Below are 24,729 nucleotides of genomic sequence, written 5' to 3' on the forward strand. Positions count from 1 at the left end.
AGAGACAGCTTAGAATAGCCATAAAAATAATAATAAAAAAGACAAGCTAATTTGTTCAGCAAGATGTTTTTAGATGGCAAGGACTTATGCACTGATTCCTCTTCTGATTCTTATCAATTTATTCTTAAACTAACAGAAAAGGCTGTAAAATTCTCTTTTGGACCTGCCTGAAATTTGGCATTCCTGAAATTTGGCATTCCTGGAGTTGGGGGCAGAACTATAAATGCCATGGCTGGACCTAGGTTTTAAGCATAGTGAGAGCTATGTGTTGGTAGGTCTGAAGATCTGGCTTACCTTCAGCTTCTCCTTAGGGTCCTGCTTTTGGTTGTTCTATATTTAATTTTATTTCTAGTGGTTTTCAGGAGGGAGGCAAGCAGGACGTTTCTTCACTCAGCAGATGGAAATAAAGGCAATCCTGAGCCCTTACTCGGGTAGGGAGGGGTGCAGCTGCCGTCACGGTCCCCTCCTTGGTGCGCTGCTCCTCGCAGCAGACCGGCATGCCTTCTGGAAGGACCTTCCTCCCTCCGGGGGCACTACCCAGGGCATCATCTAACTCGTCATGTCCATTCCTGCAGAGCGCAGTGGTCCCAGCACAAGCTGGGCCTCGCTGTCTGTCCATGTGCGGAGCTGCAGCGCTCGTGCCCAGCACCTGCTTTCCCTGGGGTGGCTGAGGAGCTGCTGCATTCCCAGCAAACACGCTGCGATTAAACTCCCAGGCCCCATACAGGTCATAGCTCCAAGCGTGTCAGCTGGGACAGGCTGCAAAACCTTTTACAACCCTGTAGACTGAATGGTCTTGATTCACTTTTTTTTTTTTTTTTATTGTGTGATTACTCAGCTATTCATCTCATTTATCTCTTTGTTTTTTTATTATTATTATTATTATTTGATTTAATCTGTTCATCTTCTGTTTATATTAACATGTCAAAGGAACCTTTTCCTCTCTTTCAAACCTTTAGAAAGAAGCAATGTTTCATGAAGACTTTGTTAGGAAAAATGTTTAGGTTTCATTCTCTTTGTGACGAGACTTCTTGGTGCTGGCAGGTCCAGGGAGAGGAGAGGCAGAGGTGGGAAAGAGATATAAATCCTGAAGAAATTGCTAACTAGTTGGAGAAAAAGAAACAGGTTTGGGCATGGAAGAGAGAAGCCACAGTGTGGCCAAACTTCTATGCAGAAAACCTAAGGTAATCCTCGGTTTGGCTTTAGATACATGGCTTATAGAGACTGGGAGTGCAGCACGGTGTTTTCCGCTTCCCATCTGCGACAAGCTGAAGCCGATGTAACCCTGTTCACACCTGTAAATAATCCCGTGCCTCGGAGGGGGATGCAGCCCACGTGCGGATGGTCCCCCTGCCACCCGGGTCACCCTGAGCCCAGCACTCGGCGCCCAGGCCCTGTCCCTGCCAGGAGCATCCGGCCCATCGGAGGCAGGAGCCCGGAGTGGGACACGGCAGCTCCCTCCTGTGCGCGGGATGCTCCGAGGCACCGGCACCTCCTGTCCGTGCCCCGGCCTCCCTCGGCTCTCTGGTGTTGGGCATCTTTCACCAGTCTGCTCGGAGGCTCTCGCATTTCCATAGCTTTCTTCTTTTCCGTCCCCTTTGCTCCGTGCCCCATTTTTTTTACGAGAGCAAATTTCTCCCCTCCCTCTCTTGTTCCTTTCTTTCATCTCATTTTTACATGATTTGCTTCTTGTATTTTCTTTACAGTACCTGCGGCAGCTGCTTTGCAGGTCCCCCGCTGTGCAAATCGCCCTTTACAGAAGAAGATCTTCCTGTCAGTGACTGACAAGAGGTGCCAGGAGCAGGCTAGGAGACTTTCAAAACCCGCGAGTTGGCAAATCAGCAGGTACCTGTGTGCAGTCCTGGATCCGCCCCTAGCATTAGTTCCTATCATGTATCAAAGAGCTCTTAGGATGATGTGGCCCACAGGCAGAGTTTCAGGTTAAAAGGAACTCTCTCATAGTGTTTGGCTGCATCTATCAACTCGATTTTCTGTTTTAAATATAATGACGCCAGCAGTTTGTTCTTGGGGAACTTTTTGGTTGGTTTTTATCTTTAAAAAAAAAAAAAAAACCCAACACAGACTGTGTTTACAACAGCTTAAACAAGGAGAAAATACTCTTTGTGCTAAACAGCTCCTGTTCCTCTTTTGGAGGAAATAAGGATGGCTTTCCTATTTTCTGAGGTCGAAAATGCTGCAGAGGTTAAGGTACACGAAAGGCTGCCAGGGAAGAAGGGACCTGCTGCAAACACCAGTTCCTCCAGGGAGGGAGCAGGAATGGTAGATGAGGTTAGGGATGGTTTGGACAGTGTTTCCCTATCCTTGATGTACAGGAGAAGGCAAAGGGTCAGTGGGAGTTAGTAACTTGGGTTAGTTCCTGAACCGTCTTGAAGAGGTTTTGAGATCAGCCCCCAGTCAAAGCGCTCGGCTCAGGAAGGTGTGCTTTCAGCTGAAGCAAAGGCAGAAGGAATTTAGCCTGCATGAAGGACACGGGATTCAGTCCTCTGTGATCACTTGATCTGAGTGGCTTAAAGCTTTGCATGCTTCATACTTGCAAACCAGCTGTAAAATGCAGGAAATACAAGTAGCCATGGTCTAACATTTCCCCATCTGTTCTCAATATGTAATAATTTGCTCTCTTCTTTGAGCATATTAAGTTTATTTATAAATTTAAAAAATATGCTTTATTTTATATAATGAGCTTAAAGCCATAATGGTCTCTCTGCTCCAAATTGTTCAAAGCACCCTCCTTTGCCAGATGCAGGGCATTAATTTTTCTAGAGGAATTTGCTGTTTAAGGTATACGTGGACAAGATGCAACTTTGGGAACACTGAGTGTTTGCCTTGTTGTTCTGCCTGAATTTCTCTTCTCTACAGCTTCTATGCAATAAGGTAGCATTCTCATGGACCTACATCATTTTTGGTCTTATTCTGGGAAGTAAATCCTGGTTCCTACCACTAAGGCTAAGCAGAGCAACGCTTCATTCTGGGAAACTTGTCCTCACCCTGTTGGAACCACTGAGAATTTTGCAGCTGAGTTGAAGAGCACTAAACACAACTACAGGAGACTTCACTTAGGGTCAGAACAATTTTAAAAACAATATAGGGGCAGTTTATTTTCAAATATCAGATTATAAAAGCTATAGTTAAGAAAGACATGTTGGATAGTTTGGGGTGCATGTACCACAAAAGTGGCAGATTATAATCTCCCTGGTATTATAGTAATAGTGCCACATCTTAGCTAACCCCCTCTCCTTGTGTATCCTATGCGAGTCAGAGGTATTTCTAGCTGCAGACTGCATGCCTAGCATGCCACCCTAAGAAGAAAAGAAAATGTTGACCTAAATATCTTTCTGGCCTCTGTACTTTGTAGCTCTGGTATGTATGCCACAATCTTACTTTTTTATTATTTTTGGGATGCTATACACTGAAATTTACATATTTGAAATGAAAATATATCACCGGGTGCCTCCTGCATCTGCTTATACTTACATGCTAGTCCAGTGTAGTGAATGGAAATATGCCTATTTACATAAAGATTGAATTTGGTCAAGAGCAGGTTGTTTTTCATGTAAAGATACAATTCAGTAAGGACAATTGACTTTTTAATTTAATACTTTGTGTAATTACATCATTTTAATACAATGACTGCTTTACCATACTTTTGTCTCCCAGACATCTGAAGATACAAATGGGAGCTGATAAGATGAATGCATACAGACAGTATATGAAACCCTGCTGGGTTTCGTTTCAGATTCAGGTGACTTCTTTCATGACAGTTTTGTTTATAAACCCGGGAGAACATGTGGTGGTTGTAAATTATCCTCATTTTTACTCTTACCAAGGTTTTTAACTTTTCTAGGAAGTGATAATGTTTCTATGAACTGAAAATTAGAGCTGGAACTCTTCCATACCTTCAAGTAATTCTAAAGTTCCTAGTTACTCTGGTAAACTAGCCAAATAGATACTGTGGTATTTCTTTAGCAAAGTAATTATAATAGTGAGAACAAAATCAGTGGTAATCAACATGGAAAATAGTTCTTTTCAAACAAGCCAGACTTCAATCTCTGAGAAAATTAAAGGTTTAGTTATAAAGGTAGACAGGTAAGGAATATAGTTAGGCCTCTGTAAATCTTATGACTGTAACATAAGGAATACTATATGCTGTCAGCATGGAAAGCATTAAATGTCTAAGAAGTGGAAGATGGACTTGTATTGCACTGACTGTCAAAAAGAGAATTTCCTCACACAGACATGTACTGAGGGATGGCTACCACATCCAGTGCTGCTGTTCAAATCTCTTGTTTAAAAAATATCTCCCCATAAGCTGTGGTATCCCCAAGCTGTGTGTCCCCAAGCTGTAGTGTGTCCCCATCTGTGCTGCAGTGTGGCCTGTTAAACTCCTAAGTACTCGTCTGTGGAAAGGTGCTTGGGAATAGTAGTTCACAACTTCATTCAGATGAATTTTCCTGAGGTTTCCTGTTTAGGAAACCCTAAATTTATTACAAGAGGTCTGGCTAATAGCCCTGAAATGGAACTCATCAAAAAATAAGCATTTCTATGACATTCCTATTACAAGGCCTCACTGCCGTATTTTCACTTGAATTCCCTGCCTCTATATCCTGAAAAGAACATAAGGGATCCCTAGTCCAATGCATACCAAAAAACTTTCTAAGTGAAAGAAACAATAAATGATCCAAAAGGTGCCTTGGTTTAGATCTTTCCTAGCAGTGATAGATCTGAAATAAAATAATCTGCTTTCCCTAGAAAAGCACTAATACATATTTCTGCAGCAGTTTCTCAATATATTTTTCTCAATGTAATATAATTTCTGCAATAGCTTTTTGGAGTAGTTTTCACAGAAATTCCTGAAGGAAGGAACTGCTAGCTGAACGGAGAGTAACAAAAATGCGCTAGACAGGTGGTACAAAGGTTTACTATCTCATTTCTGCTGCAGACTTAAACTGCAGCCATTCATCTGACTTTGTATTGCCTATGTGAGGGTAACAAAAAGAGCCATTTGAAAGCTCCCATATCTCCCTATAAACTTAGAGCAATTTCTGAGCAAGCCTCTGTGATTTTTTTTTGTTGTTGTTTTCTTTTAACGGAGGAAAGTCACTGTTATTCTTAGGATTCTCTAAAATCTTTTGACATGGAGCTGCAATACGCTTTCTACTTGAAATTTTTATTTTTAAGCAAAAAATTCTTGCAGTTTGTGGGAAAGTTGGAGGTTTTCAGTCATATTTTTTGAAGAAAATTAAATGCAAAGAGTAATCATTTTCTTGATGAAAATTAGTGAAGTTTTATGTGACCTTTTTGATTGACAGGGCAGCTTTGGAAGACCCTTCACCTTTCCCCTTAGCAAGTTACAGTAACTGCGACTTGCACATCTTAAATTAGCCTTCTCCTTCATTTTCTCTTTTTTCTCCACTTGTTTATTTTGGTTGTTTCTATAACTACCTTTCTATTTTTCCTTTTTTTTTCTTTTTTTGAACACTTTCTTTGTTAAATTTTAATTCTATGACAGCATTTCATTATCCTAAGCCCTTTCCTTCTTTCCTCCTCTCTTTCTCCTCACTCTTGATTTCAAACTTCTAGTTTTCTGACCACCTTCCCTTACTCTTTTCCTTTTCATTAGCCTTTTCTTCATTTCTTCTTCCATCTGTTTTTCACGGTAGCTCGCATTTTTAAATTCTGCTGCCCTCCAGTTTCTCGGGTGCTTCCCTTTCCCAGTGGAAGCTGTCGGGTGAGGTAGCCAGGAGATAGCAGTTCTCTTGGTAGTTTCCCAGGGACACTGCTCACTGGGGAAAGAGTGCTGAGAGATGGCAATGGGGATAGCAAAATGCAGAACAAAGCAGCTATCTCAGCATCTCCACACGCAGATATTGAGGGTTGGGTTCTCCCTTTCTGAGGAAAGTTTTTGAAATTGTATTTCCAAGTACTGCAGAATTGCAGAGATGTGGAGGGGCTGGAAGTCAGGAGACTAACACAAGGTCAACCTGTGAGCATAAAAGCACTTAGTGCCTCCCTGAGTGCTTGACAGCCTTACCATGCTCAGCACTGGTAGCTGGTCTCCCTTGTCTGCAGAACTATATTCCTGCTTTTGCCATTTACTTTCTTCATTTGATGATTCTTTCCTCTCTGATGCATCTGTGGCAGTTATTTTTGCTCTATACGTATGGAAATTATGCATACATTTTCATCGAAGACCATCAGGGCTCCCTTGACATGTCCTGAAAAATTTGCCAAATAAAATAGACCTAAATATCAAGTGAAAACTTGAGTCTTCTTAAGATGGCCCTAAAACAGAATAGCATTTCTTTTCCACAGTGATTAAGACGGGAGGAGAACCTGTTTTTTGGCAGTTTTCAATCTTTTGAGGTGACAAACCTTTTAATCCTCCCTCACTCTCGTGTACACAGGTGTACCATTTGAATCTCTGAGAAATTGTTCTGCTCTCCTCTGAGAACTTATTCCAGGAGCAGGATGAGTTGGTTTAACCAGCTTGTGTTGCAAAAACCCTTATGTGAGTGTTGAACTCCTCTGGTAATTCCCTGCTAAATGCCCTTGACCATTTTTAACTTTGAAATTCATAAACATTGGCCAAAAATGCACCCTCCTTTTCTGAAGACCATCCTCCTTCTTTAGTAAAACACATGAAATGGCCAGTGTGGGTGAGAAAATATCAAAGATAACAGGGTTTAGAATCCAACAGACACTGTTTCTCCTTAGGTATTCTGCACTAGGGAAGGCTCTAAGAGCAGCATTTGTGAGCACTAAATAAGGAGAGAGAACTGTGTCACATACTGTATCTTCCCAGCCAATGATTCTTCCAGTGAATAAGACCCTGATGGAAATTTTGGCTCCAACATCAATTTAGTCCCATGTTAAAATGTAAATGCACTCTCTCTTTCTCATGAGAGAGCGGTTCCACTGTCAAAAGCAAAGGCAAAAGCGAGGCGGCTGCTCCTTGGTAGCTAAGCCCATGTTTTGTTTATTAGCAATAGCCCTGCTTTACAGGGGGGACGCAGGCCTGAGAGCGTCGCTGTTGGGATTTTGGAGGCCTGGCGGGAAGCCAGGGCTGGTGTTAATTGGTGGTTCAGCCCAGGGAAGCTCAGGGCACTGGAAGCTGCCCTGAGGTGTCTGGCTGTTTGTGGAGCTCTCTGCCCCCCTAGGCTACTTCCCTGGCTTAATCCCTCCCCTCGCCAGCCTAGAAACTCATTTCTTCTTATTATTTAGGATTCCATAGAACCTTCATATTTAATATTAGTATAAAGGGGAAACAAGCCCCGGGAGAAAGATCAGAGCTCTGTTCTGTTGAGGCATCACGGTCGTTCTCCTCTTAATGAAGAGGAACAGCAGGATGGATAAAAATCAATGGCTAAAAAATAAATTGGGGTTTTAATTTAAGTTTTAAAAAAGGTCTTTCTTGAGTAAAACTATTTAAAATTAAGTTTTAAGCCTATATTAAATCCAATTTACTCTGATGTATAAATCATTCAAAGTTTAAAGAAAAAAAAAATCAGAACCATGTCTTGCCATCAAAGTTTTCAAGTTAGGCCAGCGAGCCACTACTCTGGTTAGCCGTACAAACAAAATAGTTCTGCAAATTCCACTTATTCTCTAAATTTCATTCAGTGACTACAGTCAATGGATAGAAAAATCTTCAGATATTTTGTTATCTTCCCGAAGAGCTGGCAATATTAAAACTTTTCTTTGTAATTAAATATATCCATTTCACTGTGTCTGGCCCTTGAAGAGCTGAGTCTCTGACAAAGCAGAATGTCTCTTTTTCTCTACCACCTATGAATGAAAATGAGATTTAAGATGAAAAATGCTATTTTTAAAAACTAGAATGTTAGAAATGGGAATGTTAGAAACAACCATTCCCATTTCTGTCAATAGGCCTTTCTTTGTTGATGAAAACAATTAGTTTTAGGTGCAAAATATATTTTCATAAAAGCAGCTAAAAACTCACAGGTCTAATGGAACATGGTTGACCAAGCACAGGTTATTCCCATTTGACGTAAGATCCCATCTTCATTTTTGCAATTTAATTCACAGAACTGAAACTGCCTGCCCTACCTCAGCAAGGTATTTATGTAATACACATTTGATCATCACTTGGGTTAGAGAAAACTTAAGCAAGCAGCCCTTGATGGCAGGGCTGGGCAGCAAATCTGCTGAAGGAAAGTAGAAACAGCAGTTGGAAAGAAGAATTGACCCGGAAATTAGCACAGCATAGCAGAAATTAAAATCTCTTCACCTATTTTGCATTGGTCTCGACAGAGCCACACATCCCTTCGTTTGGTCGATGGCTTCACTGAGCTGTTGTCAGTGCAAGTACCTGGCAACACGTCCCCGAGCTCAGGGTCTCGGGGTGCTGCCTCGCTCCTGGCTGAGGAGGCCGTCGCAGCCTGGGCGTTGGGGCTGGAGAGCTTTTGCTCTCGCAGGTCTTGGAAAAGTAACGCAGTGCCATTCAGCGCTCAAGGAAGGGCCTAATCTGGATTTGGATTCCGATCTTACACTTGCTGAGGGGAAGAAAAAGGCCTTATGTTACCTTTTCAGCATCTGTAATGTGGCAGAAAAAGAAAGCAAACAGCATTACACAAAGCCATGCAACTCTGCATTTTCACAGGCAGGCAGCTTGAGTGTGCAATTGTTGCCAGTTTACCCCAATACAGGTTCTTGATGGCACTAATATTTCTACTTACTCATCATTATCCTGTTTTGTTTCTTATGTGAAAGCTTGCTTTCCTTCCTCCCCCACTCCCCTCCCCTTGTTGTCTTTCTGCCTAGTATTTTTCCGCACTTTATTTCCTAAAAGACTAGCAGGTTTGACGATGCATTGTGATTTCTTTTCTACAGGGCTTTATGAAGGAAGCTGGAGGCAGTTCTCATTAGTCTCACTGACATCTTTTATCACTTATCAGAGGAACAAGCAAACGGAGAGCAATTCCTTTGATCATGGCAAAAGTAGAAAGAGTATTAAAAACCCTATGAAGATTCACTAAGTAGAAAGTGGAAAAGACAGTCTGTGGCATGTTTCAAAGAAGTAACATGATTTAAAGTTGCCAGATTTGCTTGTATATATTAAAGAATTGTTAATGATGCTACATTTTACATGCATCCCTAGGTTTTTGTTTTTTGTGTTTTTTTTTAAGAAAAAAAAACAGGCAAATCAGTTCATAGATAGAATGAATGGACTAGATCAATTGGAAGATATCTCTAAAAGGTGAGTTGTGTCAGAGAGGAATTCTGCGATTCACTGAAAACTGCTGGAAATAGAAATAATGTTGAAATGGTCGCACAATGGATGGAAAAAAATGTTCTCATGGGAGAATGTTGAAAAATCTTAAGAATTCCTTTTCTTTTGGAGGCATTCTGGTGAATCAATATATGTTTGTGAAGGCTGCATATAGGAACTGCGGTGCTTGCAATTATCCATATATGCTCAACTGGCTGAATCTGACCTCAGCATGCTGTTTCTTCTTCATTCTGGGGAAAAACAAGACTTGTCTCAGTGGTTCTGAGCATCAATTCACACAGCCCACTGCCCTCATCATGTGCCTTGAAATATTAACAGTGAGGTAGGGAGAATAGCCAAGAAATAGATACTTTAAAGAATTCCATATTCTGGATCCACTTGTGCTTTTCTGTATAGCTGCAACTCAACTATCCACTATTTATAAATAAGTTCATAATTTTTGCAGGTCATCAGCTCATATCTCAAAGCATCAGATTTGGATTGCCCTTTAATGCCCTTTCTTCACCTGTAACGGTATGGAGGCCATAATTCTCTTCCAGTGTAGACTCTCTACCAGCCTTGACCTTGCTGTCTTCTTTGCTATCACCGCTGATTTTTAACCATATTGAACTTGGTTTGGATATGATGCAAGGTCTATAGCACCTATAGCAATTTCTATAGCACTTTTTATGCAGGCATCTCCAAAGCACTTTCTGATCAGACTAAAATTAGCTCTGAACTACGTATATTTCATTTTAAGTGACTGAGCACAGGGTTGATGCTGCATGATGGATGCCATTGCTCTAACAACGCTGACCTGAGTGAAGAGTGGGAATACTGCGAAGGGCCCAGAGGTGGCGGGTGAAGTAACGTATAGGTGGGTTATCAGATCTGCCTGTATGTGCATGTTGTTCTAACACGCTGCTCTGATAAGCCAGCGGGAAGGCACAGAGTCTGTTCTGGGACACAGCCTCAGTCATGCACTAGGAAGACGGGATAAACAGACAGCTCTGAGGGACCTGAATCATGGATCCAAAGTGATGCAAATCTCATCTTGCCAGAGCAGGGGGCCTGGAGATAAACTCTAGTCAGTTTCTCAGGAATAAAAAAGGAAGATTGTTGCCAGAAGCTGTCAGGAGGGACAGGCTGACACAGGGAGACACTCTGAGGAGGGAGGCTAAAAGAGACAGATCTTTCCTCAGATTCAGAGATCCTTATGAAAAACAGACAGGCTTATGATCTCTTTTGTTGTTACAAGACTTTTCTTTAAACCTCTTGCTCTAAATAAAAATAAAATAAATTAAAAAAACCTTTTCTTTGAGGAAGTAGTTTGATCACATTGCTCCCCACGGAAGGGAACTGTGAGGAACTCTCTTATATGCTCTGTTTGCAATTCAGAGGCCTTTCCATTGCTACTAAATCCAGCCACAGCAGCTCTAATCTGTTTTGCTCCGAATACAATTGCAGTGGCTTGAAGTTGCAGAGAGAAGGGGACAGGAGAACGTGAAGAGGAAGCAGCCCAGTGAAGGTATGTGGGGCCACATGGGGCAAGAGATGCAGAACAGTCACTGTAAATGCACACAGCAGAAAGATGTCCATCTGGATTGGCATACAGAAAAGCTGCCCAACTCTACCATATGCTTCCTCTGATGGCTGTGATTAGTTACACAATTGTTCTTGGTCTCTGCATTCCTTTTTGGTTTGTTTATTGTGCTTTCTCCTTCCTCCTCTTTTCTATTGTTAGACTCACTGGCGTGCTATGGAGGGGCCAAAATGGGGAGAACATGCTGGATTGAGATGCGTGCGATCTTGAGGCTCTGCCTCTTCACTTAGGTATTGAAGAGCCTGGGGGTAGCAACAGGGGTGCTGCAGAGTGGTCTTCTCCAAGGGAAGTGGCTTCGTTTCCTAGACAGGAGATTTATATATTGAAGGAGGTCAGTCTTCATTATGCTGCCTCACAGCAGGGCAAATAATAATTTTAAATGCATTTAATATGTACATTTTAAATACATCTTGGCAATATAGTATGAATCAAGCCTCTTGACAGCTTAAGGACTGATCAGATGAATGTGAAAGGTGTTAGCTGAGGAGCTAGCTAGTTGGGTTCACTGCTGCTTGGGAAGACTATTTAATTTATGCTGTTTGCTGTGCTGACTTACAACAAAATGTCCTCACTGCTATCTCTTCTGTCCTTGGGACAAAAAAGAAATAGAACATCCCAACTCCTATTCTTCCTTTCAATCTGTTTTTTTTTTCCACCCCTAAAAAGGACCATACTTTGTTCTCCAGAAGAAGTGAACTGAATGGAAACGTATCCCCTTCTTTCCCCAAAGGCTTCTAGCATGAGCCCTAGAAATGCGGCCGTCTGTTTATGCTACTGATTTCCTCTGTCCTTGCCCAGCAATTTGTTTAGCTCTTCCCAGATATCCTTTCTCTCTTCATGATTCCCAATAACAAACTTTTCTTCCTGGCTGTGCTCTCTTTGAGTCTCCTCTTTAGATCATCACAATTGGGTTTCATGGCAGATTTTATAATCTCACGGGCACCGGAGTCCCCTGCCAAGGTTTATGCAGATTTAAAGCCTGGATTAATCTGGCCTGGTATTTATAAGATGTTCTAGACATGTGAAGTGCTGTAAAAGCTCTGTATACTTTTGCTGAACTCACAGAAGTCCCCCGGCTTCCAACCCGGCACCCACTAAGCTCCTGTTCCTGGAGGTCAGATGCAGGGACAGGAACCACCAAAGCCAGGTCTCCTCTTCAGAGATTGTATCTGTCTCTCTCTCTCTTTTTTTTCTCTCTCTCTTTCTTTCTTGCTCTTACTCTCCTTTTTCCTTCTTCCTTCCAGGATTTCTGGAAGAAGCTGAATAGAAAGGAGGAGACCCCCTTCAAAGCTTTTGCCTCCCGAGAGCATTGCCTTTACAGACTTTGGCATCATCTCCCTACTTTCTGCTGCTGCTGGATTGCCCAGTTCCCTCGTGCTGTTTCCTAAGCACTTTTGAAAGCTGGCAGCCTTTTCGGAAACCTTTTTTTGGGGAAAAAAAGGCAAAACAGAAAAGCTGATATAGGGGGAGGCTCTTTCAAGCTTTTGTCTGCAGCTGGCATGCAGTGCAGGGAGAAGGCAGCCTCCAAATGCAGGCTGCCCTGGCCCCCTAACAGAGATCACTAGCAAAACTCATGGAAAATTCAGGCCCCAACTAGACCATGTACCTTGCTTTTCAGTGCAAAATGGTGTTTCCAAGTTTTCTTACTGAAAGTACAGAGGGAGGAGGTGACTGGTGACTTCACTCATCATCCTTCCATTTCAGGGTGACCAGCAAAGAAGCAAAGCTCAGATCAAATAGGCTGTGTGTGGGGGGGGATTTTTGGAGTGTATTTTTTTTATATATAATTAAGAGAATTTTGAAATACTTTAGACTACTCAGACTCAAAACTCACTGAGGACTCATTTCCATGCTTGGGAGTGCAGCTCTCTAAAATGGAGTCCATAAACTTTCCCCAGCTGTTCAGAAAGCCTTATGGGCTCATTTATTTTCCCTTCCCTCCCCCCATTATTTGATAGTTCTTTTAAGAGTTGCAAGTTTTACTTGGTTCCTTTTGATCAGAAGGAAAAGGTACTGCAGGAACTGAGGCGCTGCAGTGGCTCTGGCTTTGAACTCACCAGGTCTAAAAGCCTGCAAGAACATTTTCCCTTTCAGCTTTCTAGCCAGCTCATACCGCTGCTGATAAAGGCGCAGGGTAAATCGTCCTGAAGGACACCGAGAAAGCTACAGTCTGAAACCTGCAAAGGAGCTGTGATATATGTATGTATAGAGAGAGTTTAAAATTTAAGTGTTCAACTCTTTTTTTTTTTTAATTTCAAATACTCCAATCTTTTTTGTTGTTGAAAAAAGTTTATTTTCCATTCATTGCAGCTGGCTGAGGCTCTGTGTCCCTGCAAATGCTGCGGCTCCATCTAGCGGAGCTCTGGATGCTTGTCACAATGGAAGGAAATACTGTCGAAGTGCTAATAGTGAAGAGCAATGGTAGGAGTTCAAACTCTGTATTTGAAGAAAAATTCTTCAGGATCTCCTTTCATATACCACTGGTAAAGCCTACTTGCACATTGGCTGGAGGGAAGTGATATTTAAATGGTATTAATTTAGAGAAATTACTATATGAATGTCCATCCAGTCTGTGTCTCTTTAGTGTTTTCCTTGCTTATACACTTACAGACTTATAGATCTATTTCTCTTTCTAACGCTTTTTCTAAAATGAGGTAGTAGGTTTAAAAACTTCATGTGTATGTATGCATACCTATATACACACATGCACATATATATAAAGAACTTTCATTTAAATCTCTTAAAACACTTGGCAAACATATATTAAGCATCAAAACATTCAAATCCATCTGCTTCATCCATCCATCTGTCCACCCATCCATCCAGCACGGACAGTGACAGTACACGTGTTTATATACACAGCAGACCTTATTCTGCTCTCATTTTCATTTAAACCTAATTTATTTTAGTGCGGTTTCTCTCAACTCTCACTGGTCTGACATGAAAATTAGTGTCTTGTGTATCTGTATATACAGCAAATATATACCCACAAAGTGTAATGAACATATGCTGTAATGTGATCTTAATGTAAACAGGTTCGTTCTTCAGGGTTCTCACCTCATCCAGATGGGAGTTGACAGTCAGTATTTTACACCATTACAACTGTGTTTAGTTTTTCAACACATCTTGCCCCTGCCTTTGATATGATCAGAAAATAAACATTCTTGTCTTGATTTGCTCAGCTGCCGTCTGAGCCACAAAACCTTTCTAGATTTCAGCTTACGTCCCGAGCTGGACTCCCATGCTGCTTGTACAAATCTGTTGAATTCAATAGATGTATTTAGCCTTATTAAGATGCAGGAAAGCAAATATTATCCTCCAGTGATGCAGCAGATAACAAGAGTTAATAACAAGAATGTGCTAAAGATCACAGGATTCCCTGTAAACAAGATGCTGCATTGCACAGAGAGCATCTTGTCTGCATATGTTTCCTAAGTAACTAGGCATCCTCTTGGGCTTCTTTAGTTATTTTAGAAAGTTGTGTAAACAGTATTATCTACTTAATGCCCCAAATGATATAATAATTGATATGGAAATGGGGCAAAGCTCAATAGATTGGAGTACAGCTCTCCATGGACTCTTGGAGATTATCTGCCCAGATTTTATTTAAATTTTCTTCTAGCTGGTGAGCATACAGCCTGTGGTTTGTTAGACATGCTAAGCAGATGTTGGCTGGGCAATAATTTCTGGCTTTTTCAAAGAAGATTTTAAAGGTGAAAATATATTTGGATTGTTATCTGATGTGGTCTGATGCATAGTGTGATGTGTATCTCAGCTGAAGGTTGAACGAAGTGTATAAAAATAGGTTGCTAATATTTAGGGTACTCTATATTGTTGGTACAATTCTCCTTGCTTAAAATATAGGAGCAAAAGAAATAGCAGAGTTCTAAGGGGAAGTACTTAAAAATGGAAAAATGTATTTGAAAATATTTTTCTGTTTCATCTTGTAGAAAATGATTGTGAAACCTGGGGATTTTTTTTTGCATGTTCTAAAAACCCTAACACTATACTTTCTATTTGCTATTTGTGTACAATATCAGAAAAAATATTATTCCTATTCAGTCACTTAAAACTTCTTTGAATGTTTTAGTTAACGTTTTTCTTCTTCCATAGATACCACGTGCAATTCTCCCAGGTATCTGAAATCAGGCAAAAATTAAGCTGTGTTGGATTTGACCTTGCAAGATGAATTTAAAGGCATGCACCCATGACAAGGCTCTGTTCTGCAGATCTGTGAAGCTGCTGATGCTTACCACTTTCTAGGCAGGTAATATCATCTCCAGACCACTGTGCTAGAGAAGGTCGCTTCTCATTTACACCCCAATTTTCATAGCTGTGAAGTGGGGAAAATGATTCTGGTATTGCTTTGGAGCACAAGGATAAAATGTAAGTAAAATACAGCTTAAAAAAAGAGGGCAAAACAATGTTATCAGTATTTAAATTTAAATCTGAGATATCATTAGACTTATCAAGGTCACTCAGTAGGCCTGTGACATTGCCCAGGGCACAACCTTGTCTCCAGACTTTCTGTGCACTAAATCAAACTGCCTGCTGAATACGGAAACTGGATGACAAATGTTTGTAATGTGAGCAGTACTAGTGCCAGCAACTACTCATTTCCATGTCTTTAATTGAGCTGATGAAAGTTTTTGTTAAAAGCACACGTTGTCTGAAGGGAACAGGACTTTTCCCGCTGAAAGGAATTTAGTGTTTTTTATCACTTCAATATTGTGCACCAGTGCCGAGCAGAAGTGAAATGGCTGAGAGGAAGCAGGAACTACCTGCTCAGTCCATTTCATGCTGTATTTACACATTTGTGGCAATGGCAATGCTTCCTTCTTTCAAAGGGGCTTCCCTGGTGCTGCACCACCCACCACTGCTGGCCTGTGTGCCCTGGGGCAGCTCAGCTGAGACCCCAGCCCCATGCAGAGCAACTGGCAGCTCAGAAACAACAGGAGAGGGAGGTTTGGGGAAAAGATTAACCTTTTGTGAGCTTTTGTGAGCCCTTCCTAAAGCAACTGGTACCTTCTCCTTGGGCAGAGCTCAAGAGGAAGGAGGTCGGTTCTCAGGAACACCAAGGAGCTGGGGCCGAGAGGTTGCTGCAGATGCAGTGTTGAAAAGACTCTCCTGTGAAGGCATTTAGTATGGGAGAATTGCCCAACAGACAGGTTGCTTTGCCTTTACACCATTTCAGTATTTTTTTAGTCCATTCCCTGCCCCCATATTAGAAGGAAACTGATGTCCCTGTGTTCTGAGGCACTTCTTATGCACAGGGATAAAGTCGCCAATTATAGGGTCATTTTAGTGTTCTCAGAAAAAATGGGCTTATTCCAGTGAAACAATGTGTTTTTTTTTTTCTTTTTTGGCACTGTTTAGGGTTTTCTGAGTGAAATTAATTTTACTGTTAGCCAAATTGTTCCTCCTTACGTTCCTAATGTGCACAGCCATGCTGAGAGAAATTGATTAGCAATGGACCAGTTAAACCTTTGGTGATGGAAAGTTATAGCATTGCCACAAGTGACATCTATTACTTCTCATCTCTGGTGTCCCTCCTTCCTGATGCTTGTCTTCTCTACAAAGCATGTACTTGTGGACCCCTGTAATCTTGTGGTTGGTCGTAGGATGAACGTCTGTGGACACAATTAGCTCTTCAAACACTGTTCTACAGGAGCCTGAGGAGTATCCAACACAGCTAAGACAAAGTACATAATAAGGGGAGGGAGCAAAGGGACAATATTTTTCGTGTTTTCACCATAAGTTGCTGTGGAGATGGAGCAGGGTCATGGCCATACACCCTTTCTGTGTTATCTGCGTGGGTCTGGGATGCAGGCTGCAGACACGCTTCCTTCCTCACAGCTCTGTTGCTGATTCATTCATGATCCTCTAAGATGATGTTACCTTTGATCTGCTGTAATTGTCCTGCAGCATGCTATCTTGTGGGAAGATTAGTCCTCATGTCTTTTAACTAAATACTCTTATTTCTCTGACATTTGGTATCACTAGAAAAAATAATAATATATGTCAAATAACAAATAAATAATCCACGTATTTAGAATTTAATACCTAGCTGTTAAATTCTACTTAAAATATTAACCTTCCATTCTAGACCCTTCTATTATTTTGTATTCTTTCCAAGCTATCCTCCTTGTAACATCGCACAGCAAAATTTTTAAGGCTGAGTGCATTTTCAATTAGCTGATTTCCTTATGTGTCTGTGAGATAAATTAATATTCTTAATTTATAGATGGAGTCATAGTAGTGAGTGCAGTGCTCATACCTGGAGAACAGGCTTGGAAGTGCCCAGCAGACCATGCTCAGCAGAGACTAATGGCCCATGTAAGCATGACCTTGTTAATTACAGTATTTTATGAGAATTAATTTATAGGATTATTAAAACACTGGTGTGGGAGAGATAATAGAGTTGAGAATTCCAGGCAGCAGGTAAACACTGAGTTTTCCAGCAGTTAGGAAGCTTTCCTGGAGGTACTGGTGCCCATACAGGCACAGCTTTCATATCTGTGGATGGGGTTCCTGAATGAATCAGCTGTATCATTGCAGAGCCTGCAAGATGGTACCTCCATCACGTGCCCCAGGGCACAAACCTATGGCAACAGCCCATTTACACAAACCTCCAAAAGGGAATAGACAAGCACATGCTTTGCACAGACTGTCTGCTAACCATGTGTCTCACAGCTTGATAATCAGAACTAAATACTACACTTATATTAGCCAGATGTTCCCCTCCACAGCATCCTTCTGTGGTTCCTTTTCATGATGTATATATTGCATGTGGTATTGCATTTTCTACTTGGGTCAGAGCTGTGTTTAAAAATCACCTCAAACAAGAATGGGGCTTCAATACAAGCCATGAAACTGTATCAGCTACAAAAAGGAAATGAAGTGTATTCCCTCATCTCCACTGCAACCATCACCTCTTGTATTTTCCGCTCCTGCCAAAGCTGACTGTAAATGTTGCCTCCAAACCCTCCCCTTAGACCAGTTGCCTTCTGTGGGAACAGAAATGATCCAATCATCTTAAGAGGTATGGCAAAGTGCTCCTTGACGGTGCTTCAGTCGGAGGAGTAAAAATTACAAGCAAGCCAAACCAGTCATTCTGCAGATGCTTAAGTATTTTATTCATTATATTTTGCTGTTCTGACAATACACATGACATGGGCTATGTTTACAAAACTGTCAAAAAAAAAAAAAGCAAATCACAAAGAATTTTTTTGTTACCAATTTCTTTCCAAAACTTTGGATAAGCCTAGGTGTTACTAATATCTATAGAGCAAATACAATATTGTCCAACATAAATAAAATCTCTTTCATATTTAAAAGGGACACTAACATTTAAGTTTTGCTAAGTATAAATGTCTATCATCCAAGCATGTGATTGAGTTCTTCCTCTGTCGGGAGCTGTGTTCAGGATGAGGAGCTGATGGCTTTGTTGCTTAACAAAAGCCAAATTCTTTCGCAGGTTCACTGCACATACTCTCGAACTGCAAGTTCTTTCAGGGTAAAAATTTTTACTGGATCTTTTTTTGCCTTCCTTTCTTCCAGCTTCTTTTGCAATGCCAGAAAATCCTTGCCAAGTTCGTATGCCAAAGTGATCATTGTTTCCAACAAGGGTATGTAGTACCTGTGACTGGTGTGCACACGAAGGTGTAACAGAGCCTTTTCTCCATACTCAAAGGCACTGGCTGGGTTTTCCAGGTCCTTGTGACACACCACGATGGCACACAGAGTGGGCACAACCGAGACAGGGTTGCCTCTCGTGAGCCGTTCCTGCAGACCGATGACTTCTAACAGAATTTCCAAAGCTTTAGTGTACTGGCCGCCCCGCAGGCAACCATATGCTTCCTCAAGCTCTGGCCTTGTTAAAAAGTCAATAAATTTTTTTGATCTTCGGATATATTTCATAGAATATAGAAGTCTCAGGTAGTCCTTAAAGGCTAATTTCCTCTCATTGATTACTTCTTCTGTGAAGTTCCCAGTCAGAGTTTTTCTGGGGAAGGTCACGTCTTCCATTTCTTCACTGAAGTCTTCCAGAAGTTTTCTGTGCAGTTTCTCGAAGTCTGAATAGCGCCGTTCAATTATAGATTTGTTGCAGTCAAAACTTCCTGTTTGCAGAATGATGATTTTATACATCTAGTACAATAAAACAGAAGAAGCAGCATCAGAATGACTGTTCTAGCCTTGGTGCAGCTTGTGTTTGTAACTGCTTCAGAAAGGCTTTGTGCTTGCATATTCTGCTGCTGAAACCTTCCTGCACCAATCTTACATGAGTCGTCTGCTACACTCCTATGGTTTGTGGTTCTGCTCCTGCACTAATTGCAAGATTAGGAGTCTGGTGCAGGGTAGACCTTTAAGAACTGGATCCATCAAACATATAATTCCCACCTCCTCCAGTTTTACATTCTTGTCACCACACTTTATCTTAGTGTATATGAATAAGCTTGTAGATGAACCAAGTACCAACTGATTCTGTCCTGCAAGGTGCTACATGGTGATCTAGCAAAGACTGAAGCACACAGAATCCCTCATAGAGCATTTCTGTAACGGCACTTGGTTTACAATGGCCATGGCTGCTGCAGTCAATGATCTTCAGTGAACAGAATAGATTTCCTAGATTTAATATTGTGTAGTGTATTTTACATTAGTTGTAAGACTCAGAAATGCTGGTTTTTTATCAGATATTTCTCTGGATTTAGGGGTGGTATTAATGCTGTGAAAGAAGACAGAATAGTTGGCAGGAATATTCAGCACATGCAAAAATTAGATGGAAAGACTCCAAGGACTTTTTTCCCTCTAAATCATTGTCCTGTTCCTCAAGCTTACTTGGCATGTAATTAATGCAAAAAAGTGACATTTCTAAAGAAAATCTGTGCTTGCTGTCCAAAATCCTTCACTAACAGTTAGCAGCAATGTTCTCCCAATTTAAAAGTAAGTTTTTCTCAGCTCTTCACTGGCCTTAGAAAGGAAGAGACTGTAATAAATGTGATATTAGAAAAATAATTGCAAAATAAAACTGAGTGCTATGTGTTGTAAAATTGATTCCCTCTTGGTCCTGACCCAAGAACAGTAATGTTGAGGAATTTGCCAGGCCAAACTCTTAATGTGTGTAGAAGCCTCATCGCAGCTGTCTTGGCTGCATCATTTGGACATCCACTAAGGACACGGACTTAAGGACCTTCATGGCTTTTGAATAATGATGAGGTTCATAGTCAGCTTCACTGTGTTCACACGGAATTAAAACAGGCCCTGGAGTAGGCTCACTTATGGCATCTGTTCTCCTTGCTGGTATTGGAACATGTGAACCAGTGCTAGCACAGGTATCTTTGTGGTTTTCTTTTTTTTGTTGTTTTTTTTTCCCCTTAGTTTTAATCCTCAGAAACCATCTCCTTTAGAAACATGAACATGTGAGCTGACTTCACTGATTGCTTTTTATTTTCAAACACTGTGGCATTTTCTTATACTTTGTCCCACTCCCTGCTGAAAAGAAGGGAGATTCCAAAGAAATCTCATGTAGTGATCACCACCACCTTTTTGTTAGACATTGAACTTGCGACAAAGCTTAGCCACTGCACACTACAAGTAATATCCTCATACAGTTTTACAAAAATAAATTTTATTTTATTCAACAGCTATTCAGTGCATGTGAGAATGGCAGCACCTTACTAGCTGTGTATAGCATCCACCAAGATGCTAGGACAGTCTCTGAAATGTTTGCTTGCTTCAAATCCTGCTGAGTTTAGATGCCCAGTATGAGCAATGCAAATATGATTCTTAGCAGGTTTCATCTGCAGATCTCAAAGACTTTGCAAAGGAGGAGATGATCCCTATCTGAATTTCACCAAAAGGAGTACAGAAACAGAGAGACATTGCATAGCTTTCCCTACATGAGTCCTCCAGAAGGCCAGGAGCAAAACCAGAAAAAAAAAAAAAGTCTCAGTACTGTGAGAAAATATATAAAAACTCAATCTATTCCATTGTTCCCGTCCCTCACATTTGTTTATGTTTGATTGTAAAAATCTAACAGAAATATGTCATCCAATGGAACTCTAGGTAGGGAAGAGGAACCATCCTGAGGGAGATCTAGCTTAGATTTAGACCTTGTCTACATCAAAGAATTTGCACTTGTGCTGACACAAATCTTTGCCCATGGAAGCTGTACAAACACAATGCAGCTATTACACCAGCCTGGCTCAGAACAAATGTAACTATATTGATATTTTTATACCTATGCATATTTTTTTAATGTTGACAAGTTTCCTGGTGTTAAGGACGCTAGAGATGCTATTTTACTTGATATCACTTTTCCACCAGTGCAGCTTTTAGAAACAGGCTGTCAATGTGTTTTTTTTCCACCAGTTATACCCTGTGAACAATGTCTCACTCTCAGAATAGGTTCTACTCTGTATGATCTAGGCTTGCAAAACTTGGCCTTTGGTGAGACTTTCATGTATTGAGCCATGCTGTGCAGATCCCTGTAGAGAGAATAAAAATTAATGATCTTTTTACATATTCATTTTTAGCTTACCACATATTTAGATAAGTGGTGCTCTACAATTCTGGTTGATGGGATTTCAAAAACAAGGTTGACTTGTCTGCACTGGCGCTTTTCTTTCTTCCAATATTCCTGAAGCTCCTTAGTGGTCATTGAAGAATTGGAACCTTGGGATACATTGGAATCTAAAAACAATATATTTAATATTCCAGATTGTAACCTTTGCGTTTGGAAAGAAAAAACTCTTACACGTTTATTGTGAAAGCAGAGCCTAAAATTTCTAATGCTCTAACAGCAACACCTGGAAACTGCTAAGTCATTCCAGTATGAATAAGCACAGCTCCAGATTGCCTGAGACTAAACTGGCTGCAGAATATAAACTTTCTTACCTGATGGCAATGGCCTGAAGTAGCAAAAAATACTGTCAAGAAGTATCATACATCTAGGCTGTAACCTCAGGCACAGCCTGAACAAGAATCAAGCTTCAGCACCCAGAGCAGCCCTAGGAAAGCCTAACTCAGTCCTCTGAATTAGATGTTTCTCCAGGCTTCTTTGTTGCTCAGAGCAAGAGATAATGCAGTGCAGCTGCAAACTCAGACACACGTTAAAATCCTGACCAGATTCAAATGTTGGGGCTGTACAGTAAGAGGTGAAAGCTGAGGCATACCCTAACCTTAAAGGAGAAACTCGGATAAGCAGCAGAGCTAGGGGGGAAATTCTCACTTCCTCTTTTCTTTCAAAGCTGAGCTGATGCCACAGCGATACTTACTTGTATACTTCTCTGCATGCCCACACCCACATATATATATATGTGTATGTGTGTGTGTGTATATATATATATATGTATATATACACAAAATGAGGGACAACACATTGAAGAGTTTGCTTATAGGAGAATTCAGGGTAGTTTTTCATAAGGCTGTTTTCTCTGTCTTTGAAATCCTGTGATAACAGTTTCCATCGGGTGGCCTAAAGGACAGCAGAATGGGCAATGTGAATGGAATATTTGCATTTCAGTGGGCACATCAGTCTCCATTTGCTAAAATGATGTTTCTGCCAGTGTAGTCAGCTGAAGTCATTGTCTGCAACGTATTTAACATTCAGACAGTGGAAGCGAATATTGCAAATGAATGGGAAGAAAACTGCTTGATACAGAAATAGAACTGTAAAGGCATTGTAAAATACCTTTGGTGTCCTCACTGGGGTTTGGCTCGATCTCTGCAAAGCATCTATTGCTTGAGTGATGTGCTGTTTAAACAGCTTTGCAGGGGCTTTTCTTGAAGAAATTGTATGTTATGGATTGTATTTAACATTTTTTAATAACAAATGAGAGCAATTTTAGGCATAGTAGAAATTCAGTGTAGCTTCTCCCCAAGGCATGTGATAGACCAAGCTTATTTTCAATGTAGTTCTTGGTGTCCTTGCTACTGCTGTCCAAAATTCAGATTCTGTGATGTACAGAAAGCACGTTCACGAGAAGGGCCATCTGATGACCACTGGTTTGGTCCATGGTCTGTAAGTAAGTCTGGAGCACACTTTAGGAGGAAGGATTTAAAAGGAAAACCTTACGTATATGTACACCAGCTTGTGCACCTGCTTTACCATTGCTACATTATTATTACAAGTTCAGTGGAGCAACAGCAGTATAAATCTGCAGAAAGCAAAAGTTTTTATGTAAAAGGTCAACAGCACTGATAGTTACATGAGAAATAGAAGGAAAGGATAGCGTCAACCTTGAAGACCATCTTTTCCTGGGTTTTCTTTGCTCAGTTGACATGAAATTTCAACTTTGGGATGGTTTTGTTCTTCCTCAGATGGAGCTGTGGCACAGAAAGGAGTAATCCTGCTTCCAGCTTCCAAGAGCTCTCTCCCTGCTGTGTTGTGTGGGTCTTGGTCCATTGCAAAGGTGTCACTGAAAGACTACAATAAGTATGATATTTCTTAGTAGGAGTCCTTTAGAGGAGCCAGTCTGATAATCTTCTTTTTTATTGATTTGCTCATTGGCGTCTGTGAACAAATTTTGGGTCATCTATTTTATTTCATAAATACTAGAGTAATAAATAGAAACACACACACACAACTGTTAGTGAAGAGCCATTGCTATTGCCACTGAAAGTGTTTGGAAATCTTTTTGCCAAATTAATATCAAATGTGGAAACCATAACAAGAAGGTATGCTAAATAAGATGAGATGGAGAACTCCGGCTCCATATTTATCAGCGAGATTTTGTCTGAAATTTCAGTGGGGACAGATTTTGCTCCTTGTACTTTACCCTCAACCTTGCAGTAGTAGTATGGATGAACTCAGCTCTTGGAGGTAATTTGTATGACTAGCGGTCTGATTTCTCCATGTTGCTAGAATTTACTCTTCTTAAGACTCCAGAGCTTGGCATCTCTTTTTAACCACTGTGCTGGCTTGTAGGCCAAAACAAGCTGACCTCTCAAACAATATTTTTGTCGTATTTCTGTTTCATTTCCCCTCCAGAGACTTATCTCTGATCTGTGAGAAAGAAACAACTATACCTCGTAATGGCTGGGTAGAAAGAAAATTGACTTTTCTAGTTGTTATGAAGAAGATTTCTCCCTTTGCTTGTCTTTTTCACCCAAATACAGTGCATGTCAAAGATTTTCATGTTTCTCTTAGGCAAGGACTGCTATTTTACATGTTCATAAAATGCCTAATACAATATGGCCCACCGATTGGATTGGCCATTTTACCACATATGTCTCCCTGGGATGGATTTTTTTTTTCTAATATCTAATTATAACATGAATGTGCTATACCAGCAGTTGAAAAAGTTTTAAGAGCATCTTAAAAGCTTTGCTTTTTCAGGTAGTTAGCATGACAGAGAAACTTTGCTCACAATTCAGTCAACAGGAGAGTCAGTAAAAAATACTTCAAAATGTTCTTTTTGAATACATAATATATATATACAATTTATCTATGTATAAAAACAGTTAAACACATAATTTTTATTATAAATAATAGAAATACAACATGACTGCAAACAGCAGGCTGCAGAAGTGAGTGGCATGTTATGCAAGTATCAAAATTTTGTTTCACTTTCATATCTAAAAGTCATTTTAAGCAGTTTTAACCAAGCTACTGATTTCTACACTTAAAAAAATCCAGAATACAAAGAAACCTGGAACAAATTATATAGTTATATTTTGAAGAAACATTCAGCCCGTTCTTTTTCAAGGTAAATGCCACTCAAGCTGCTTCACTGAGTTATAAGTAACATCAGAAACTGTAGTCAAAAAACACGCACCTGGGAGCTTCGGAAGTGATGTTAGTCGTGGAGGATTTGGAGTCTGGATAGGCTGAAGGAGGGCTTGTTTTTCATTTTCAAACTACAGAAAAATATGTCTT

The 24,729-nt window shown here is 40.6% G+C and overlaps 1 protein-coding gene and 1 long non-coding RNA gene across 2 annotated transcripts; one reads left to right on the forward strand and one right to left on the reverse strand.

Moving 5' to 3' along the window:
* Window positions 1-1,588: 1,588 nt before the first annotated feature.
* Window positions 1,589-15,027, forward strand: LOC148593464 (uncharacterized). The gene is made up of 3 exons (XR_015913716.1): window positions 1,589-1,845; window positions 3,846-3,920; window positions 14,964-15,027. It is a non-coding gene; the product is annotated as an uncharacterized LOC148593464 (long non-coding RNA).
* Window positions 15,028-18,262: 3,235 nt separating this feature from the next.
* SNX20 (sorting nexin 20) lies at window positions 18,263-24,729 on the reverse strand. Its single transcript, XM_010214908.2, has 4 exons — window positions 24,629-24,729; window positions 23,091-23,269; window positions 21,391-21,542; window positions 18,263-18,998 (listed from the first exon to the last, which is right to left on the reverse strand). The coding sequence occupies exons 2-4, from the start codon at window positions 23,254-23,256 to the stop codon at window positions 18,330-18,332; spliced, it is 987 nt and encodes a 328-aa protein (XP_010213210.2). The 5' UTR covers window positions 23,257-23,269; window positions 24,629-24,729; the 3' UTR covers window positions 18,263-18,329.

The sequence above is a fragment of the Tinamus guttatus genome, unplaced genomic scaffold (assembly GCF_059628265.1).
Source record: "Tinamus guttatus ecotype Peru unplaced genomic scaffold, ASM5962826v1 Tinamus_guttatus_pri_ptg000389l, whole genome shotgun sequence".
In the NCBI taxonomy this organism is placed as follows: domain Eukaryota; kingdom Metazoa; phylum Chordata; class Aves; order Tinamiformes; family Tinamidae; genus Tinamus; species Tinamus guttatus.